This window comes from Symsagittifera roscoffensis, chromosome 4 (genome assembly GCF_963678635.1).
Source record: "Symsagittifera roscoffensis chromosome 4, txSymRosc1.1, whole genome shotgun sequence".
NCBI lineage: Eukaryota > Metazoa > Xenacoelomorpha > Acoela > Convolutidae > Symsagittifera > Symsagittifera roscoffensis.
In genome coordinates, this window is record NC_087065.1 from 2,642,233 (window position 1) to 2,660,892 (window position 18,660).

At 37.4% G+C, this 18,660-nt stretch overlaps 1 protein-coding gene across 1 annotated transcript in view; it reads right to left on the reverse strand.

Annotated features, from left to right (window-relative positions):
• Nucleotides 1-18,660, reverse strand: part of LOC134843608 (TBC1 domain family member 30-like) — a 551,730-nt gene that overhangs the window by 39,154 nt on the left and 493,916 nt on the right. Inside the window, exons 2-5 of the mRNA XM_063859765.1 lie at nt 17,533-17,673; nt 16,907-17,161; nt 15,700-15,949; nt 14,637-14,801 (exon numbers count right to left, since the gene is read on the reverse strand). Coding sequence (XP_063715835.1) covers nt 14,637-14,801; nt 15,700-15,949; nt 16,907-17,161; nt 17,533-17,610 — 748 coding nt within the window. The 5' untranslated portion in view covers nt 17,611-17,673. The remainder of the gene's footprint in view (nt 1-14,636; nt 14,802-15,699; nt 15,950-16,906; nt 17,162-17,532; nt 17,674-18,660) is intronic.

Genomic DNA, 18,660 nt, shown 5'->3' on the forward strand with positions numbered 1-18,660 from the left:
TATTATAGAATTCGAACAGCCCAGTTTTAACTTCAGCTTTAACATTGTAATTCGAATTCATTTTTTATCCCAACACATGAATTATGGAATTCGAGAAAGAAAATTATTTTGAAAACTGCATAATCGCAAAACAATTCTTCAAGTATATTTGTGCCTCTTGTTACAAAATGCGGATTCCTTCTCAAAAATTGAACCTTAGATATAGTTAATTGAACCCCAGAGCACTATAGTTTGCGAGTTATAATTGTTTAAAAAATATATAACAATTTGAAAGCATAACCTGCGGTTTTTGAGGTAAAGATAAAATTAAGGCGGATCTAGATTTTTTGCGAGCCTATTTCTTGCGATAAACTGCCTGTAGCGTATTGCGTCATACAGCCTATACTATAGGAAGTACCGTAAGAGGAAAAGGCGGATTATATATTTCGTCAAACTCCGATCAAGTATTTTAAGAATACATCAATTCCAGTGAGGAAAAATTTATATACAGTTGACTTCAGTGGTCCAACGATGTCTTTTGTCTTCCTTGAGATAGAAAAAGAAAAAAGGACAACCATGAGGGTCTTTCAAAAATTTTGATTATTGGAGCCAAATCAATAATCTGTGCCTTCAACAATAAATATTAATTCCGGCGGAGAGAATAATTCTGGTGATAAAGAAGGAGTCAGTTTAAATCCTCATTCGAGAAAAACGAAGAAAATGATACAGAAATTTATTCGAGACGTGGACCACGAATAATCAGTATTTATATGGCACGGTGTATTAAATATTACAAATACCGACCATCCCTGAGAGTTCGTTGTACTACCGACGAAATTCTTCTCAGAGCTAAATTTTTTTTTTCAAAATGTTAACTATTTTTCTGACGGAACTGGACTAAGTTGTCTAGGTTTGCATCAAAAACTGATTGTCTTTTGTTATTATGATTTTTTAAATTAGCCTGACTATTGTGATAAACTTCTTGCAATACATTTGTGATAAAAAGATAAGTAAACGAGAATGAGTTCCGGTGATCAAAATTGTCTAACTAGTAAAATCATACTGATATCCCAGCTCGCTGATACCTAGATCGAAATCCGATCGCAAAGCCGGTAAAAAAGCAGAAGCCCATGCCAAATGAGAAATGAAATAGAGCATTATATGGCGACAATTATAACAGCAAAATAACAGAGTGAATCGAGTCTGTAGTGCCAACTATCATTGACAAGCTCCGATCTGAATTGAATGCGACGCTAAAAAATTGAATCGACGAGGCTGTGAAAAGAGTCAAACAGGAAATTGTTTCCAAGTTTCGCAGCGAAAATCACAACCAGAAGTCAGAACAAATTTGAAAGCCCAATAAGAAGCGGAGCATCCTGAAACTTAAAGGGACAATCTGAAAATTTTGTAGATGCCGGAATCACGCGATGAAGGAAACATGACAGAAAACATGAAATCAACGATTAAGAAAGTTTCGGATACTGCTAATGCAATTGGGGCGGAAGTAGACAAAAAAAGCATATCCATTGAGCAGACTTCCATCTCGATCCAACGTTTTCAAGCCAATTAAGGTTCGCTTTTCTCGTAGGACGGTGAGAACAAAATTTCTAAGGAAAAAGAAAAACCTTTAACAAGATACTAAGTACGAGAATGCCAGGATATTTGAAGATACGTGTAACATAGTGCTAAACACCTAGGTTACTTACTCTTGCTAAGTTACCTTAATTGGGGCGAATTAGACGCTGAATAGATAAAATTGTAAACTTATATTACGTCAAATGACAAAGTGCTAAAGTATATTTGTTAAAAGTAAAAAAAAGTAAACAAAAATCTGATCATTAGATCAGTTGAATAGAAAGAGCGATAAACACCAGTAGCTCGAGAAAAGAATTGTTATAATTCACTTTTTACTTAAAAAATACTCACTTTTTACTCTAATCTAAACTTCAGACTCTAGCGAAGGTTGAGACGACATCTCAAAGCGCATCCCTGAGTTGAAGATTCATAAGCCTAGACCGCACATCCAACATACATACTTCATCACTCTAGAACGCTAAACAATACTCAACAAACAATCGATAATAGCCAGACCAGTAACGGTAAATTATATAGTGACAGGAGTGGGATTAAGAAGTATACAGTACGAGTAGTAGCACTAGTGGTTTGGCGAGTGCCTTTTGGTCGTAGTATCCTCGATATCTATGATACGATGCGACGATGTTGTCTTTTGTCTCCTTGAGTTTTTCTAGCATTGCATTTTGTAGTGACGTGACAAAGTCAGCATCTGCTGTTGCTGTTTCTAATACCTTTGTCGAGAACCATAGGTCAGTAGGTTTTATAGGTTCTCTTCCAAGGAAGATGGTACTTGGGCAGCATCCTATAGAAGAGTAGTATGATGCGTTGTGAATAAATGTCGCTAGTGGTACATAGCAGTGCCAATCTGACCATTGGGAGTCCGTGTTCAGTTTAAGAATCCTTTTCAGAGCTCCGTGGGATCTTTCCACTAGTCCGATCGTTTGGGGGTGCTTTAATGTTGCCTGGCCGATTTGAATGTCCAGTAGCCCCGAGAGTTCGTGGAATAACTTAGATGTAATTACAATTCCCAGGTCTGACAGAATCTTCTTCGGTACGTAACTGCATGAAGAATATCTTCACCAGTTCTCTTCAACTGTGTCTGCGCTTGCATTTGACATTGGTGCTGCAAACAAGTATTTTAAGAATACATCAATTCCAGTGAGGACAAATTTATATACAGTTGACGTCAGTGGTCCAACGATGTCAATCTGCATCATGTCACCTGAGAAAAGGATTGTAGAGAGAAGACTGGTCGAAGTGGTGGTGTTTGGTGTTTGCTCGAAGCATTCTTGAGTTGTGGACAGGTCATGCAATTTTTTACAGTATCGACTAGGACCTCGGTGAATCCTGGAAAGTAGAATCTTCTACGAAATTATTCTGTTGTTCGTGTCGCGCCTATGTGTCCTCCAGTCTGCGAATTATGGATCCTGTAGATTGCTTCGTTCCACAGGTGTTTTGGCAAGCAATACTGCTTGTGCTTAACTTTGCCTGTGTCGTCGTAGAAGTTTCGGAATAAGTCGGTTGAATTGTTTTGCATACTTTTTCAGACAGGAATTTGCGTAGGTTAGATCGGGGATTTCGCCTACTTGCATCCACTTCTTCAGGGTTTCAATGTCAGCATCCCGGTCTTGTTCTGCTTTGAGGTCGAGTGGCTCGTCCCTCAGGTGTAAGTCCTGATGAAGGTCTACTGAGTCTGGGTATTCGATTGCCTTCACGCCTGGCTTTGTCAATCGTACCAATATTTTTGGTTCAATTCTGTCATTGCATAGGTTGGCTTTTTTTCTTTTCCAGGTACGCCTCAAAAAGGTCTAACTTTTGCAAATTGGCTATTAGGTCTTCGTCGATTTCCTCTTCTGGGAAGACCGTTTCAATTATATTAAGGGACGCGTCCGGGACTCTAGCTGTGGAGTCAATATAGATTTCTCGCACCGGTATCTTGTCTGTCAGTTTCAATGATAATGAGGCAGATGGGTCCGTTTGCATCCGTGACAGAAAACCAGCTGCGTAGTTGGCGGTTCTTGGGATGTGTGCGACGTTTATGTTAAATGAAAGGACTCGATCCAGGAAATTCCAAACTGACGGCAGTATTGTATTCGCCTGAAAGAACTCAGTGAGACTTCTATGGTCTGTGAGCACAATCACTAGTTTGACTGTTCCCCAGATGTAGTGGGCGAAATGGTCCAATGAAAAATATTGTGCAAGGAAAATTCTTTATAATAGATGGAAAATTTCAATTGAGCAGTGCTAAACAGTCGGGAATCACATGAAACTGGGGCATATGTTTTAATTTCACCGTTATTTTCCGTTTTGATGTAATCCTCGACCATGAGAACGAATCCTGTACCGTGGTAGCTAGCGTGGCAAAGAATTACATACTGTAATCCAGGTTTCGGAAGTCTGAGCCTGTATCAAGTCTGATTTTAGCGTTTCCAGCTTTTCGTAGTGTTCATCCGTTATGACGAAGTCTATCTGTTTCTTGAGAAGTCGGTAAAACAGAATGAGTTTTTCCCCCAGACTCGGCATATAATTCCTAAAGAACTGGACAAAACCGATGAGTCCCTTTACTTGCTTGATTATTCTTGGCATTTTAATTTTACTTAAGAACACCGTTATTTTGGCTTCCTTGGGGGACATTCCTTCAGGTGTTACTATATTTCCCAAGAATTTCATTCTTTGGGTTCCTATTTCACATTTGTTCAGTGACAGTTTTAGACCTGACTTTAACACATTCAAATATTTTTTCTAGCGTGGGATAAGTTCATGGAAGCTGTTCACGGCACTTCCTATGTCGTCCATAAATTGTGTACACAAGTCTGCCGCTAGGCATGGGTCAAGGTAGTGACGTGTGTATGAACTGAATCCCGTTACCGATTTACTTAGTCCTTGAGCTAGGCACTTATATGCGTAAGTGCGTGACCCGAAGTTAAAGGCTAAAAGTTGGACCGAAAGGTCATCTGCCATTTGCACACAATGGTATGCTTGTGAACAATCCAACTTTGTAAATAAGCTCTTTCCGGCAAAGTGGTTTGATGCATCGGGTCATGTTTGATATCGGTAATTGCTATTTATATAGTCCGTTTTTATTGAGTGGTTGATTTTTCTAAGGTCAATCAACAGGAATTGTCGGAAATTAGAACAATTCAACAGCAAAACATAGATAACCAAAACAAGAACTGGAAAATTCTGGAAGAATGGTTGGCTGCAATAGAGAGAAACTTCCACATTCTAAGAGATTGCACACAAACACTGTTCTCAAACCAACAAATAAACTTCACTTTTGACACAGCAGCATCTCTACTCATGCACTATGTAGTCTACGCGGACATCGCCAGCTATAAAGCAGCACTATACGCCCTTAAAACCAACATCCTCAACTCGATACCGACATTGTAAGATCAACGACTGCCAATGTCTCTTCTAACGCGCGAGTCATTGCTGACGGTAATTGATGCTGTATACAAAAGCCAAAAAGGAGAACACCACCGTTTGACTCTTGCGATACCACCGAGCGACATCCATTCTTATTGTGACGCGAAGTTGCTTTGCGAAGTCACAACAATTGAGGAAGGTTTGTTGCTCAATCTGGCCATCCCGTACGCATCGAGTCAAACGGCATTCCAAATATATAGGGCACAGGTTATACCAATGCCCCAATCAGACCCAACCGAAGCCATAAAACGCGTCACTGATGGCCCCTATTTAGCAATATCGGAGGACTCTATGGAAACCGAGATCTTAACTGAAAACCAGTATGCGCATTGCCTAGGAACATCGACCTACCGAATATGCTATCAAACGATGGAAACCCACCTTGCCCAATCATCTTGCCTCGCGATACTCTACTTCCACTCAGCGATGACAGCATTGACGGTATGCGAAACCGAGAAGATTTTTCTTCCAACGCCGGAGAAAGCTACCAATCTCGGATACGGCATATGACTCATCACTTAAGCCAGCGCTGCGTTTTCTCTACGGGAGTAGTCTAGAAGAGCTGAACACCCCAAAAGACAAGATCATGCAGTTTGTAATATTTGTCTGATAAAACTTGACTGTGGGACTCAGTTAATCAGTAAATAAATCAAAATCCGGCCGGATTTGGATAGCTGTGACCAAATACCATCAAAGCGGATCGGTGTGAACTTGCCGGACCCCTTAGCACATCTACTCTCAGAACTGTCGGATCTAACAGAGCTCCCATATTACGAATCTAAAACAGATGCGGGCGTCAAACTACTCAGAGAAGTCAAGGCAAAACTGATAGATAGCCCACATCTAACTAAAGTCGATCAATTTATTGACATCGCAAAACCTATCGCACATGACATGCAACTGCTCAAACCAAGTCTGGTGGATAAAATGGAGCAATATGTCCAATTGCGGCTGTCACTAACATTGACTGTGATAGTCTTTTTAGGAAACCTCCTTATGCACGTACTTATGTACCTGTACCACGATGTACCTGTACCACCGCTTCGCCATCTTCCGACGCCTAACACTGAAGTTCATGAAATCAAATAACAGAAAAATCAAGCTGAAACCAGTGTTGTCGGTACCAGCAGCGAACAGAAACGAAATCGCTGAAAAGGGAGCAAAGATCCGAGAAACGTTTATAGTAAACCAAGAGGAAATGGATGCTAGTCAAACATCAGCAGAACGGTCGAAAAGGTCATCATACTGCTCATCCGGGATTCGACAATTGACAAAGATGAAAACAAAGAGGAGAGTTTAAGCCAAATTTGAACAGTTACTGGCATTCATTGAATTCACCCTCATATATATCATCTCTGTGACTGACGAAGTGGCTTTCATAAAATGTTAAACTTGCTTCTCTTGAATAAGAGAGTCGAAATATATTTTAAATTCTGGGACAACCATTTGCGTAAAGTTGAGTTCCATTTAACTGCGAGTGTCACCTATATATCTTAATGACCATAAATTTATAATGTGCTGGTGCTACCAACACTTAAAATTTAAGAAAACTTTCAAAGCATTAATGATATCCATTTAAAGATCAGCAGTAATTTAATTTAATAAAAGCAGTAAATTTATTTCGGTGTCCCGTTAACTTATTGATTTATTTACCTAATTATTTGTGCCTTCTCACAATTATAGCTGCCAGGGAAGAATCATTAAGTGTAGTTATGTAACATAGTGCTAAACACCTATGTTAGTTACTCTTGTTAAATTACCTTAATTGGAGCGAATTAGACGCTGAATAGATTAAATTGTAAACTTATATTATGTCAATGACAAAGTGCTAAAGTATATTTGTTAAAAGTAAACAATAATCTGATCATTAGATCAGTAGAATAGAGAGAGCGATAAATACCAGTAGCTCGAGAAAAGAATAGTTATAATTCAGAAATAATACTCACTTTTTATTCTAATCTAAGCTTTTTATTCTAATCTAGACTCTAGCGAAGGTTGAGACGACAGCTCAAAGCGCACCCCTGAGTTGAAGATTCATAAGCCTGGACCGCACATCCAACATACATCCTTCATCACTCTAGAACACTAAAAAATGCTCAACAAACAATCGATAATAGCCAGTAACGGTGTATTATAATACGGCCAGAGCAAGAGCAAATTTTCTTCGAATAATGAAGAATGACGGTCGGATAAACTCATGCTGGATTCGCGAGAGGACAACCCACTTTATCTGGAAGGCAGACGAAAAAGTACATAAAATCCTAGGCTTGTTTGAAGGTGGAAAATTCCTCAGCGGCTTTTAACTAGATGTCAAATCTTGTTTCAAAAGTTTTTCCTGCATGTCCTGTAATAGCATCGGAATACAAACCTGGCTAAGCGAAAGTTCGAAACTACACGTTTCCATATTGTAATAACATATTCGAGAAAAACTATAGGCGGCAGTACGATGATACAGTTGGTGATAACGTTATCTTATTTGAAGAACTAATGACTGGTTTACCTGAGTCAGTGTTCGTCATAGCTGAGATTTTTGGTAATAAAAACAGAATAGAAGCTGCCTATATTCCTCCTCATTACGATAAAACTCAGTTTTTACTCGAGTCAGAAAGGGAACTGGAACAGCTCTCAAAAAATCCAATTATTCTGGCGGGAGTCTTTAACATTGAAAATTTACAAAGTGATAACCTAACTTCATCGTACCTATGTTTAAGTAAAAGAAACCATTTCGAAGTCATAACTACAAAAATAAAAAGATCTAATAAAACCTCTCAAACACGTCTCGATCATTTCCTTGTCAGAAATGCTTACAGTCTGGAAATCAAAGTGATGGAGGTTGAATAATTTTCTGATCAATATCCAGTTCTACTTAACTTCGATTGACTAACCTTATTTGAAATATCGCGATATGTCATTCATCAACAAAGAAATCTCTCACCGATTTCCTGTACTTGGATAAACGAAGACTGGAATCTTCCGATCTACTCCGTGCGCAGAACGTAAATGATGCATAAAAATTATTAAGTGATTGCCTTAACATATCGCTCAAAATACTTCCAGCATTCAAAACATCGAAAAAGCTAAGCCAACGCAAATTGGTTTGATGAAAAATTAGGAATGTCATATTAAAAAGAAACCAATAGAGACTGGAAAAAGGACAAAAACGACTGGAGCAAAAATTTTGAAGGAACCGCAAAAAGCTGAAGAACTTCTGGAACGGCAGAAGTCTGAAACAAAGAAAATTTTTCAATAAACTCAATAACTGTATTGGGCATTCGGAGCAAGTTATTAAAACTTGAGATGAAATAGAAAAAATTGAAATCGTCTTTTAATCGCAATTTAGAATGTGGGGGAGAAAATACCAGGTTTCGGATTGTTTCAATGAGCATTCTGCATGTATAGGAACCACACTGGCCGATTTTATTGAAAATTTGTTCAATTGAAAATATAAGTCAGTTTATGGACCTTTCTGATTGCTCATTTTTCGAGATGTTAAACAATGAATAACTTTCAACCAAAGCGCTTATGCGGCAGAGACGAAGTAAGTTAGCTGTTTCTGATAGTAAACCATGTGATTGCGCTTCATCTGAAAAATATTTTAAAAATTTCGTTCCGCTCAGGTAAGCTCATCCAAATGCTTAATAATGTGAAAAATATAACCTTGCAAAGGCGACAGCCTGTTGAATCTTAAATGATAGGCCGATTTCTTCATTAGATAGTTATTGAGAACCCAATGTACTCAAGGCTCTATAATTACCTCGAAAAGTTCCAAATCATTTATGGATGACAATTTGAATTTCGACAAATACAAAACCATTGATGTATAACTGAACAACCGTAAGAAAGATTTTAGGAAATGAAGTAACCTGAAATGCTGTTTAACAATGATTAAAAATAAAAGATGATACGTTTGAACACATAATCCATGAATTTGAACGTTGTGGAATCCATGGCAACAGCTGCAACTGGTTAAAAAGCTACCTATCAGATAGCCGACAGTTTTTTAAATAGACAATACGGCGTCTAATTGGCTCACAGTCAGCACTGGTGTGCCACAAGTATCCGTACTTGGACCAATCTTTTTCTCGTTAACAAAAACGATATGTATCATGCAGCATCAAATTCGAACGTCCTTCTATTTCAGATGAAACAAACATTGCATGCGATATCATTAAATTTGAATTCTTTCACTCAGACATAGAAAAAGTATCTAACTGGTTGAAGATTAATAAGTAATCTAAGAATATTGGTAAAACGACCTTAAATAATTTGGAAAAAAAACTAGAAAAGCTTCCAACCATAATATTGTCCTTGATGAAGCTGAGTATAGTCCTAAGATTTTCGGTACGTATCTAAATATCAAAAGACAAAACTCAGCTGTTTTTCAATTTTCATCATATTCAGAAACTTAAAACAAAAACTAGAGCGAATATGCGTTACTGTTTCGAAAATGCGATATTTGGTACTTTAAAAACGCTTCTAAGCAAATAACATCAATCGAACAAAAACCAGTTATCCAATATGGTTCGCTGGCCCACAGTTGGACGAGTTTCCCGATGTTAAATAAAGTTTTCACGATGCAACGAAAAATTACGCACTTAATTTACTTCAAAAAAGTTCGAGTGTATCATCCAATCAATCCTTGATAATAAAATTCTTTCCGATCATGATCTTCATGTGCATGATTTGCTCTAATGTTGCTTGCTTTCACTCAACCAAAGACATGGAAACTCTTTTCTAAGTGCTTTGTTTCGAATTAAAGTTACCCGTATAGCACAAGGAATTCTTATGTCCGTAGATTTGATCAAAGTGTTTAAACAAGACCAGAGACTTTTTTTAGCTTGAAGAAATAAACTCTTGATATACATTTCAAAAAAAACTCTTTTGGTTTCAAGAAACTAAATTTTTCCATGAAATTTTGAAAAACCAACAAATTATTTTTTTGTTATTATAATTATAATTATGATTATTATGATTATTATAATTATGATTATGATTATTATAACTTTCTCGTTTGCTTGAAAACAATTGGTGCCATCAAAATTATGTGCTTTCTTATTTTATCCACCTGCTTTTCCTCCAGCGATGCATGAAAAAAAGGAAAATGATGTGTTGTAAGTTTTTCCATTTCTTATCCAATTACAATGCTGTTTACTGTCAATCATTATTAACACCACTCAGGTTAGACAAAATATAGAGAAGGAATTTGCCTTTCGTCTACTCTCTTCACTGTCGAATTATTTAAATATTGATATTCTATAATTATAGCACCGCTAGGGGTTTCCTCTAATTATTGATATTGCATGGGATTGTTCTCACGCTGAGATAACGCGGGTTTGATCGGAAGATATTTGGAGGTTATGCATCTGCAATCGCCAGCTCAGCACTTTGAATTAGCAATTGTTTTTGTAAAAACTAACTATTTTTTTGCAGGTCAAATCTTTTTTTCTCAACTTGCATCTGAACTCAGCGTGAGAACAATCCCGTACAATCCTTATCCTTTCCAGGATCAAAAGAAACCTTTCTTCTTCGAGGTTCGGATATGGTCTTTTTCTTAAAACCTACCTAAGCCTAACTGAACCAGACACACCCGACATAGCACCATGTTACACGGAAGCGAAACTGCGCTTTGCAAACACTAGCGAGAACACGAGAAAAAAGCAGCTCTAAAAAGTAGAAATAAACCTCAAATTAGTACAAATTTGGCCACGCCTCGGAATCGATCTGCCACCAAAAGATTATGAGTCTCACGCACTTTCCACTCAACCACGAATGCTTAATAAATCACAAGCACTAGCCACAAATATAGCTGAGAACAAATGCTATGAAAATTACAGCGCTACAAACAGTGATGATAGCAAATGTTCCACCAATATTAAAACACTTTTAACGAACACTTTTAATTGCGAGTTACGTTGAAAAAAAGAAGGTTCGTACTAATACACTACGCTCGCAAGCTTGCTAGTGTAAATAGTTCTTTTATCACCACCACGTTAGCCCCAATAGACTTGTGGCTTGAGCCAAAGGAGGTTTCGACGTTTCTGAATATTAAATTGAATTGAGCAGACGAGCCCCTTCGATGCTAAAAACCACCATAAAAGACGTTGCGCGTTGCGCCAGAAGTTTCCGCGCCGCAGCCAATTTGTTATAAAATAGAGCAAAATTGTCGTTTTTAAGCCTTTATGGCATCAGAAAGAGCATATTGTCGTCTTCAGAAGAAACTTATTATGTCAAGATCCTAAGGAAGGGGGGGTCTATTTACGAGTTCGCCTTCTTACTACGAAAATATAGCAATCGGACGGTTGGAAAAGAATTCATGGATGCGAGCAAGTAAAAAAATATATATATGGCCTCAAAGTTCTAGGAATTTCTTTAAAAAATTATGATTGAAACCTTTTCATAAAAATAACCCAATTTGAGAAAACTGGATCAATAGGTAAAATTTATATTTCGCTGGTAAATCCGATAGTTAAATTCCATTTTCAAAGTTAGATGTTATCACGTTTTTCGTGGCCTTTACACTTTTGCAGTTCGATAGTTGCGTTTGCCTTCCTTTTAAAAAAAGGAAACGAAGTGAACTTGAAAAGAAATTATATGTCATTTACAATTTTCCTGAAAAACAAAAAAATCATCGCGACCTTTATGAGAGTCTGAACTCTGTTCATCAAATTTCAAAATGCGAGCTTTGAATGAGATGAGCATTCAAATAATCGGCAAAAAATAAAATGAAAGATAACTAAAAGTTAGGTCCGAGAGACCACAAAATTGAAATTTTTGACACACTTTTTTTGCATGCTTTTGGGAAATTTTGATTCCAAAAAGGAGCTAAAATACTCAAAGTAAACTGACGTTACTCAAGAAAAACTATGTTTTAAACGTTTTAAATTGGGCTATTGTAAGCTTTTAAGCAATTAAAATACGACTGCTGGCTCGCTTTATTCGCTCGAATTAAGAAGAAAAATCAAAAATTTCAAACCGGTTTTTCTCGACACTGGTTAAACAAAAATTTCTAAAAGTGGTTCAAATCACGACTGTAAGGGCTTTGATATGATATATCACTCAACCCAGTTAGATGATTGTTTGTACCTGATTTTGCGTGAAAAACAAAAAAGCTATAACTCACCCGAATATAAAGTTCCTCCCCATTGTCAATGGTCGGAACAATAAGAAAAATTCTGCAGCAGTAGGGTAATAATCGCTCAAAACTATGCAAATGATTCAGTGAAAAGATTGGATGCTTGCTGCTTTTTTATCAACGTCCATGCGTAAATTGTTCTAAGAAAAACGAAACAGATCAGATCCAAAACTGAAAAACTGCGTGAAATTCAGCCCAAGACAACTTTTTCACGGCTCAAACAAAATCATCTTCCTTTTAATAGCCTGCCCGCTTGCTTTATTTGCTCGAAATTAGACTAAGTCAAAAACTGGAAACCAATTATTCTCAACACCGACACTTTTTAAATTTTTTTAATGTAGCTCAATTCACCACTGAACGGGCTTTAAAATGATCTATCACTCGAAACCTTGATGATGGTTTTTAGGTACCTAATTTTGCGTGGAATACAAAACAAAAAACCTACCCTTAAACAAAATTGACGCAGCAACAGCTGAAAAATGGCGCAAACAATTTAAAGGATTTTTCCTCGAAAAACAAAATAAAATCACCCGATTCAATTCACTCAATAATGTATACCAAACAGGATAGCCGGTTGCCGTGCAAGTAGCACAGCAGGTTCCGACCACCCCATGCATATATATTGTTTCCTTCATTAAATTAGCGCCAAGTTTTGTGCGTTGTGCGATGAGAGAACTAAACTAACGTGCAGATTGTTAATGAAGTAGAAATAAACGACTACCGCTGTCTTAGAACAATCAATTGTTTGAAAAAGGAAAAAAAAACAAATTAAGAAAAGCTCTAGATGAAGCGTCCAAAACTCCTTTTCATAGAGAATGTTTTATAAGACCTACTCGCTTGCTTCATTCACTGGAAATTATACTAAAATATAAAACTTTGAACCGGTTTTTCCCCACAAAACAATATCTTGCAAAGTCGTTCGAATCACCACAGTGAGAGCTTGAATATGCTATATTGATCGACCTATTCTGATGGTTTTTTTATTTCCATTGATTTTGCGCGGAAAACAAAAAACTAAAACACACCCGAAGACAAAGTTCACCCCACATTTGCAATAGTCGACGCAACATTTTTTTGTGGCATCTATCGAATTCAAACATTGAACAGTGCTCTATTTGGAGGGTCTGTCTATACTTAAACACGCTGTCACTGATGCTGGAAAACATTACTACTTGTAAGCCACTTATCTGAGCCGAAATAGTAAAACAAAGTATTTGTCGTTGTTGTTTGTAGTCGAGTTTTCATTTTCGTATATTTCAAACAATCCACAATCAAAGACTGAGAAGATTGATTGGTCATTTCGCCTTGTCGGCCAATCAGTAACTGTGGATTTTTCAGGGTCGCTATGAAGGCCCCCTTCTTACACTACTCAGTGAAACTCGTTCTAGGGAGAATTACGAAAAACCGAGAAAAACTCGTGCCCGTTATGGTGGTAACTTGAGCCAATTTACGACTAGTAAAATTATATAGATGTCGGTTTCGATGGATTTCTCCAATTTCGACGGATAGCTCCTTAATTGCAATACAAATATTTCGAACGATTTGATTCAACAAATTTTAATCTTCAAGTTGCATGATCACATAACAAATTGATCCCATTATGCAAAAGTCTTCGGCATCTGCTAAAGATGACAAAAAAACTGACACAATAAAATGATAATGATTCGCATGCATAACAAAAGGTAAACAAACCATGCAACAATTTAGGACAAGCTGACTGATAATGGAACCAATAATACTCACATCATGAGGGTCCAATCGAAGCTTAAAATTCAAATAAAATAATAAAAATCCCACAACCAGTATCCAACACCAGTGCTTAGAAAATGTAACGAATGTAGCGAGGTATACTTTACTCTTTGGTTCTTCAAGATATTTTTCGAAAAACTTCAGCGTAAGTTAAGCATTGCGATTCCAACGTTCTCCATTGCTTTTCAATTGATTTCAAGATGATGTTTATCATTTAAAATGCGTTCAAATTGCTTGCTTTATATACTTGGAGAAACTGGAGCTTCGCCGCTTAACGTGAGTGGCCATTCTCATGGCAAAAGAACCGAATGGTAGAATACTTTCAATTAATCATCAACATACTGAATTATGATTGGCCAATATACATTTCTGTCAATGGGTCCTTCTGCCAAGAGAGATTCCACCGGTTAACATTAGCCCAAAACATAATTATAATTAATGCCTAACACATCGGATCGCTGTATCAAATTGAGCAGTTTTCAGCTAACCAATTTCGGTCAGATTCGCTGACCGAAAAGGATATTGCTAACAATAAGGCATCAAGTCAAGCATAGAGCACAGATAGGAAACAGAAATAATTAAAAAGAGCAATCTTTCTATTTTGAGAGTTTTGCTTGCAACTTCAATGTTGCAGACAACCCTGAGACAAATTCTCTCAGAAAATTTAGCTTTTGCATGCAAAAATGTCCCCAAAAAGGTCAACTGCTCTTTTCAATTACTTTTGCCAGTGCGTCCTTTTTGCTACTAATTATATAGATCTATTGCAGCTCACTTCTCTTGAGTGACGATGCCTGTAAGGAGGCAGTGATGACGTCATAGTAGGAGTGTTGTCTCTCCAGCTGCTTGTCCTTCTTCTTCAGCAGACGCACTAGACGTGAGGAGGTCTGAGACACTCTGTGCTGCAACTCCGCTATCATTGCACGCAGCTCCAGCACAGCTACAACAACAACAACAACAACACGCTACTACAGCCAAATGATCCACTTTCCATATTTCCTATTGTCTCTTACAACTGTTGAGAATCGGGTGAAATTGAATGGAGACAAACACACGTAGCAGAACTTTGCGTTAATTACGATAAAAACTGCAAATGTGTATGCCAGTTTCCGAAAAAAAAATTATGAAGTACAAAACCTGTCGCCGGATGAAATCTGTGCAAACCATTCGAAGTTGCTCATAAAAAAGTTATTAAAAAATCAAAATCTATTATTCGTCGGGAAGATAAAAGCCTGCTGCTGATCAAAAATCAAACAACTTACACAACGACTGAAGATCTGCTTGAGGAACCATTTTAGTGAATGATAAACTTGGTTTTTTTCTGGTAGGAATGCATAAAAAAAATCATGTAACCAAAATCAGAAACGCTAAGCTTACAACCGCGTTCAGTTCTTTTTAAAGCTAGAGGTTTTTAAATCGTAAGATTTCACTCATTCAGAATTGAATGAAAAAATATCTTAAGAAAACCGTGAAAAAAAAAATAAAGTCTTTATATCCCATAAAAGCAGTCCATTTCTTTTCATGGCTCCTTTTGAGCCGACGCAAGAAAAGCGACAGCAACATTTTTTTTAAGCAGGAAAAATCAACCTTAATTTTGAGTAATGTAAATATAGTTACAACCTTCAGCGGCTAGCGAAAAAAAAATTGAAGCTAAGGTTACTGGAAGTAGCATGGAATATTCCAAACAAGTCAAAAAAGTGAATGTCGAAACAAGATTCTCCGTTCAAAACCTGACGAATCAATTATCTTGTAGAAAAAAATAGCAATATCAAACGCTCAAAGTAATCAAAACACGAAGAAAAAATGAACGTTTTTTTTTGTTATAAAACATTACGTACATTTGTCACTCATGTAAGACCTCTGCGACTTCTCCGACTGTTTCTGGGCCAAACTGTCGCAGTTCAACAGCAGTTTGGGACTGGCGATTCCAGCCCCAGTTCCGAGAGAGGCGGCGGCCGATGCGAGTGCGTGCACGGTGCGCATCTCACAGGTGCTGGAATAGCCGGTGAAGGTGGTGTCCGAGTCCACTGAGTCTCGGTTCAGACCCGACAACTGGTAGCCCCGGTCGTAGATGGACGTCAACAAGGTCTAAACAACAAAACAATATCAGCTATTTTTTATGATTTGAAAACAACTAAACAAAAGTGCCTATTACGATACAAACTATTAATAGATTGAGGAGCGAAAAAATGGAGAAAAAAAATCACATCCTTTAAGAGATCATATTAGGCGATGCAAAACTATACTTTTCTTAGGGCTGCAAAAAAACTGACATGGTTCAAAAATTTTCGAAAAAAAAAACATTTTTAATTTTCTTATGTTCTTGACCACAAAAACTTTTAACGCAGAGAGAAAGGGAGCGGAACAAAAAATGCGAAAAAAAAATTAGTTAACGTTTCATTTCTTTGAGATTTTAGATCCACTCAAACGCTCGGCTATAACAGCAGATTCATACAAGAAATCCAACTTCCCCGTTATAAACGATACAGATCTATTTAACTACGCCGATGCAATAAAAAGAACAAGCACTTGACTTGAGTCCGGAAAATAACAAAAAATTTCAATTTCCGGACTCAAATAAATTATTTGAAAACCCAGAAATTTTGGTTACCTCTTATACTGCTGGACCAGCAGAAACGGAAACAAAAGTTTGTCAAGCCCTAAGCTATCGTTTACCAGGAAATTTCAACTATTATGGGTCAGGTGGTATATAGATCAAAGAAACTTGATCGGAGAAAAAACATAGCTGACATGAAAGTTTCTCTCTTTCTACCAAATTAAATGTGAGACAACAATCCTTCCCATGGTACCTAAAAAAGAGACATTATAAATAACTAAACCAATGTTAAGACAAACGAAATATTCTTGGCCAGCCTGGATAGCATTTCATCGATCCTCTGCGACTCATCGCAGAAACCACAATTTTTTAAGCATATGCGGATTTTGAACAGCTTTAATTATTCCCCACTTTGAGTATGAAAAAACAAAGATAAACATGAGTGCATAAAGGTGATACAATGATTATGATGATGTTGATAATGATACCTTCATTGCATCTTCAGACGCATTGATGAACAGCTGATGACTACTTCCAGAGACAGTGGTCGTGTTCGGATTCGAAATGGACACCTCCTGTTCGACACTGCCTGCCACATCATATGACCCCCCAGTGGACTCTCCCCTGCCTCCCCCTCCCCCTCCGTAGGCAGCTGTGACCTCTGGCCCACTGTTCGTCTGGCCCTCCTTGCCCCCCTGTTGCCACTGAGTGTGGTTGAGGATGAGGCCATGTTTCATGGGGACCTGAAACAAGAGAAAGATAGATAGTGACCAAATCATTGTCATTTCAGAAATTTAAACCACGTAGCTGTCTCAACAATCGGTTAGGCAATTTTTTTTCGTCAACAATTTCAACTCTTGTAAAAACTCAAGGAACTACTCTTTTACTGCAAGGAAGTAATATCATACCGAAAAAAAAATTTAAAAACCAATTTAACTTTCCAACCCCTAAATTAGACACTGGATGAAGCTTAAAGAAACTCGATGCATTGGCATCCATTAAATTATATTCATCCAGTCAGATTCTCGCTGTTAGAATTTATTATATTGAGGGTTAGAGCTGAAAAAAAAACACAAAAACAGAAATGACCCAAAAAACAGTCTAATTTGGTCACCCTCGGGAAGACTGCTCCATCTGCAGTGGGAGAGTGGGGTCCATCCAGCAGCAGAAGATCCAAATCATCGTCAGACATGATTCACAGCAGCAAGTCTCGCTGAATTGACAAGCAGTGCGATACCTAAGTCATAATTTATCTGAAAAATGTTAAAATTAAAAGCAGTCTAAAGAAGGAAAGTAAGAGGAGAAATCATTTTAAAAAGTTCAATGAAGTTCATTAAATAACACTGCATCATTTTGTTACTCTTTTGATTTGTAAAACAGAGGTGACGCGGAGCTTCGCATCACTTGAGATACAACGCATTATATATACGGAATAAATAAAATGAAAAACAAAATTATGAAAAAAGAATTCAGAGAACTGTCGAAAAACACCACCATCATTATTGAATCAACTTCAAGTATTTTTTCGAGCGGCTACTGAGCCGACAACAAGTGTGTAAACGCCGACTGCGTCAAGAACAAAAAATGACATAGAAAATGGTTGTCACACAAAATTTCGAACAAATTGAGGTTTTAAATTTTGAAATCTAGTCACAAACTGCCTGAAAAAACGCCTTGAGCCGAAAGAAAAAGATTTTATGCAAAATTCAAGGCCCCTCCAAAACTACAGTGGACAACACTTTCATTTGCAACTACAATGAAATTAGCTGCGGACCAAAAAATTGCGTGATGTGGCAACGAAGTCGACAATATTAGAGCAGACACCAGTTGAGCCGGTTTTTTTTGATAAATTAAAAAAACAACTCCCCTGAAACTACACTGAGCAGCATCTGCTTTTGCAACTGCAATAAAAATTGCTTATAGCAGCAAAAAAATACGTGCTATGTCAACTAACCCGACAATGTTTGAACAGACGCCAGTTGAGCCGAAAACACACTGAATTCAAAAACTTCAAAAAATTTCAAGTCACCTGAAATTACAAAGAACAACAATTGTAACTACAATGAAATTTACTTACAGCACAAGCAAAACCTGAGACGTGGCAACTGAGCTGTAAGGTTTGACCAGGCCAGCAAAATTCCGACAAATCAATTATTACCGAAAAAAAATATTCAATATCATAAACTCAAAAAAACAAGGCCGGGACTGAAACCCCAGACCTTCGGGTACAAGGGCAACTGCG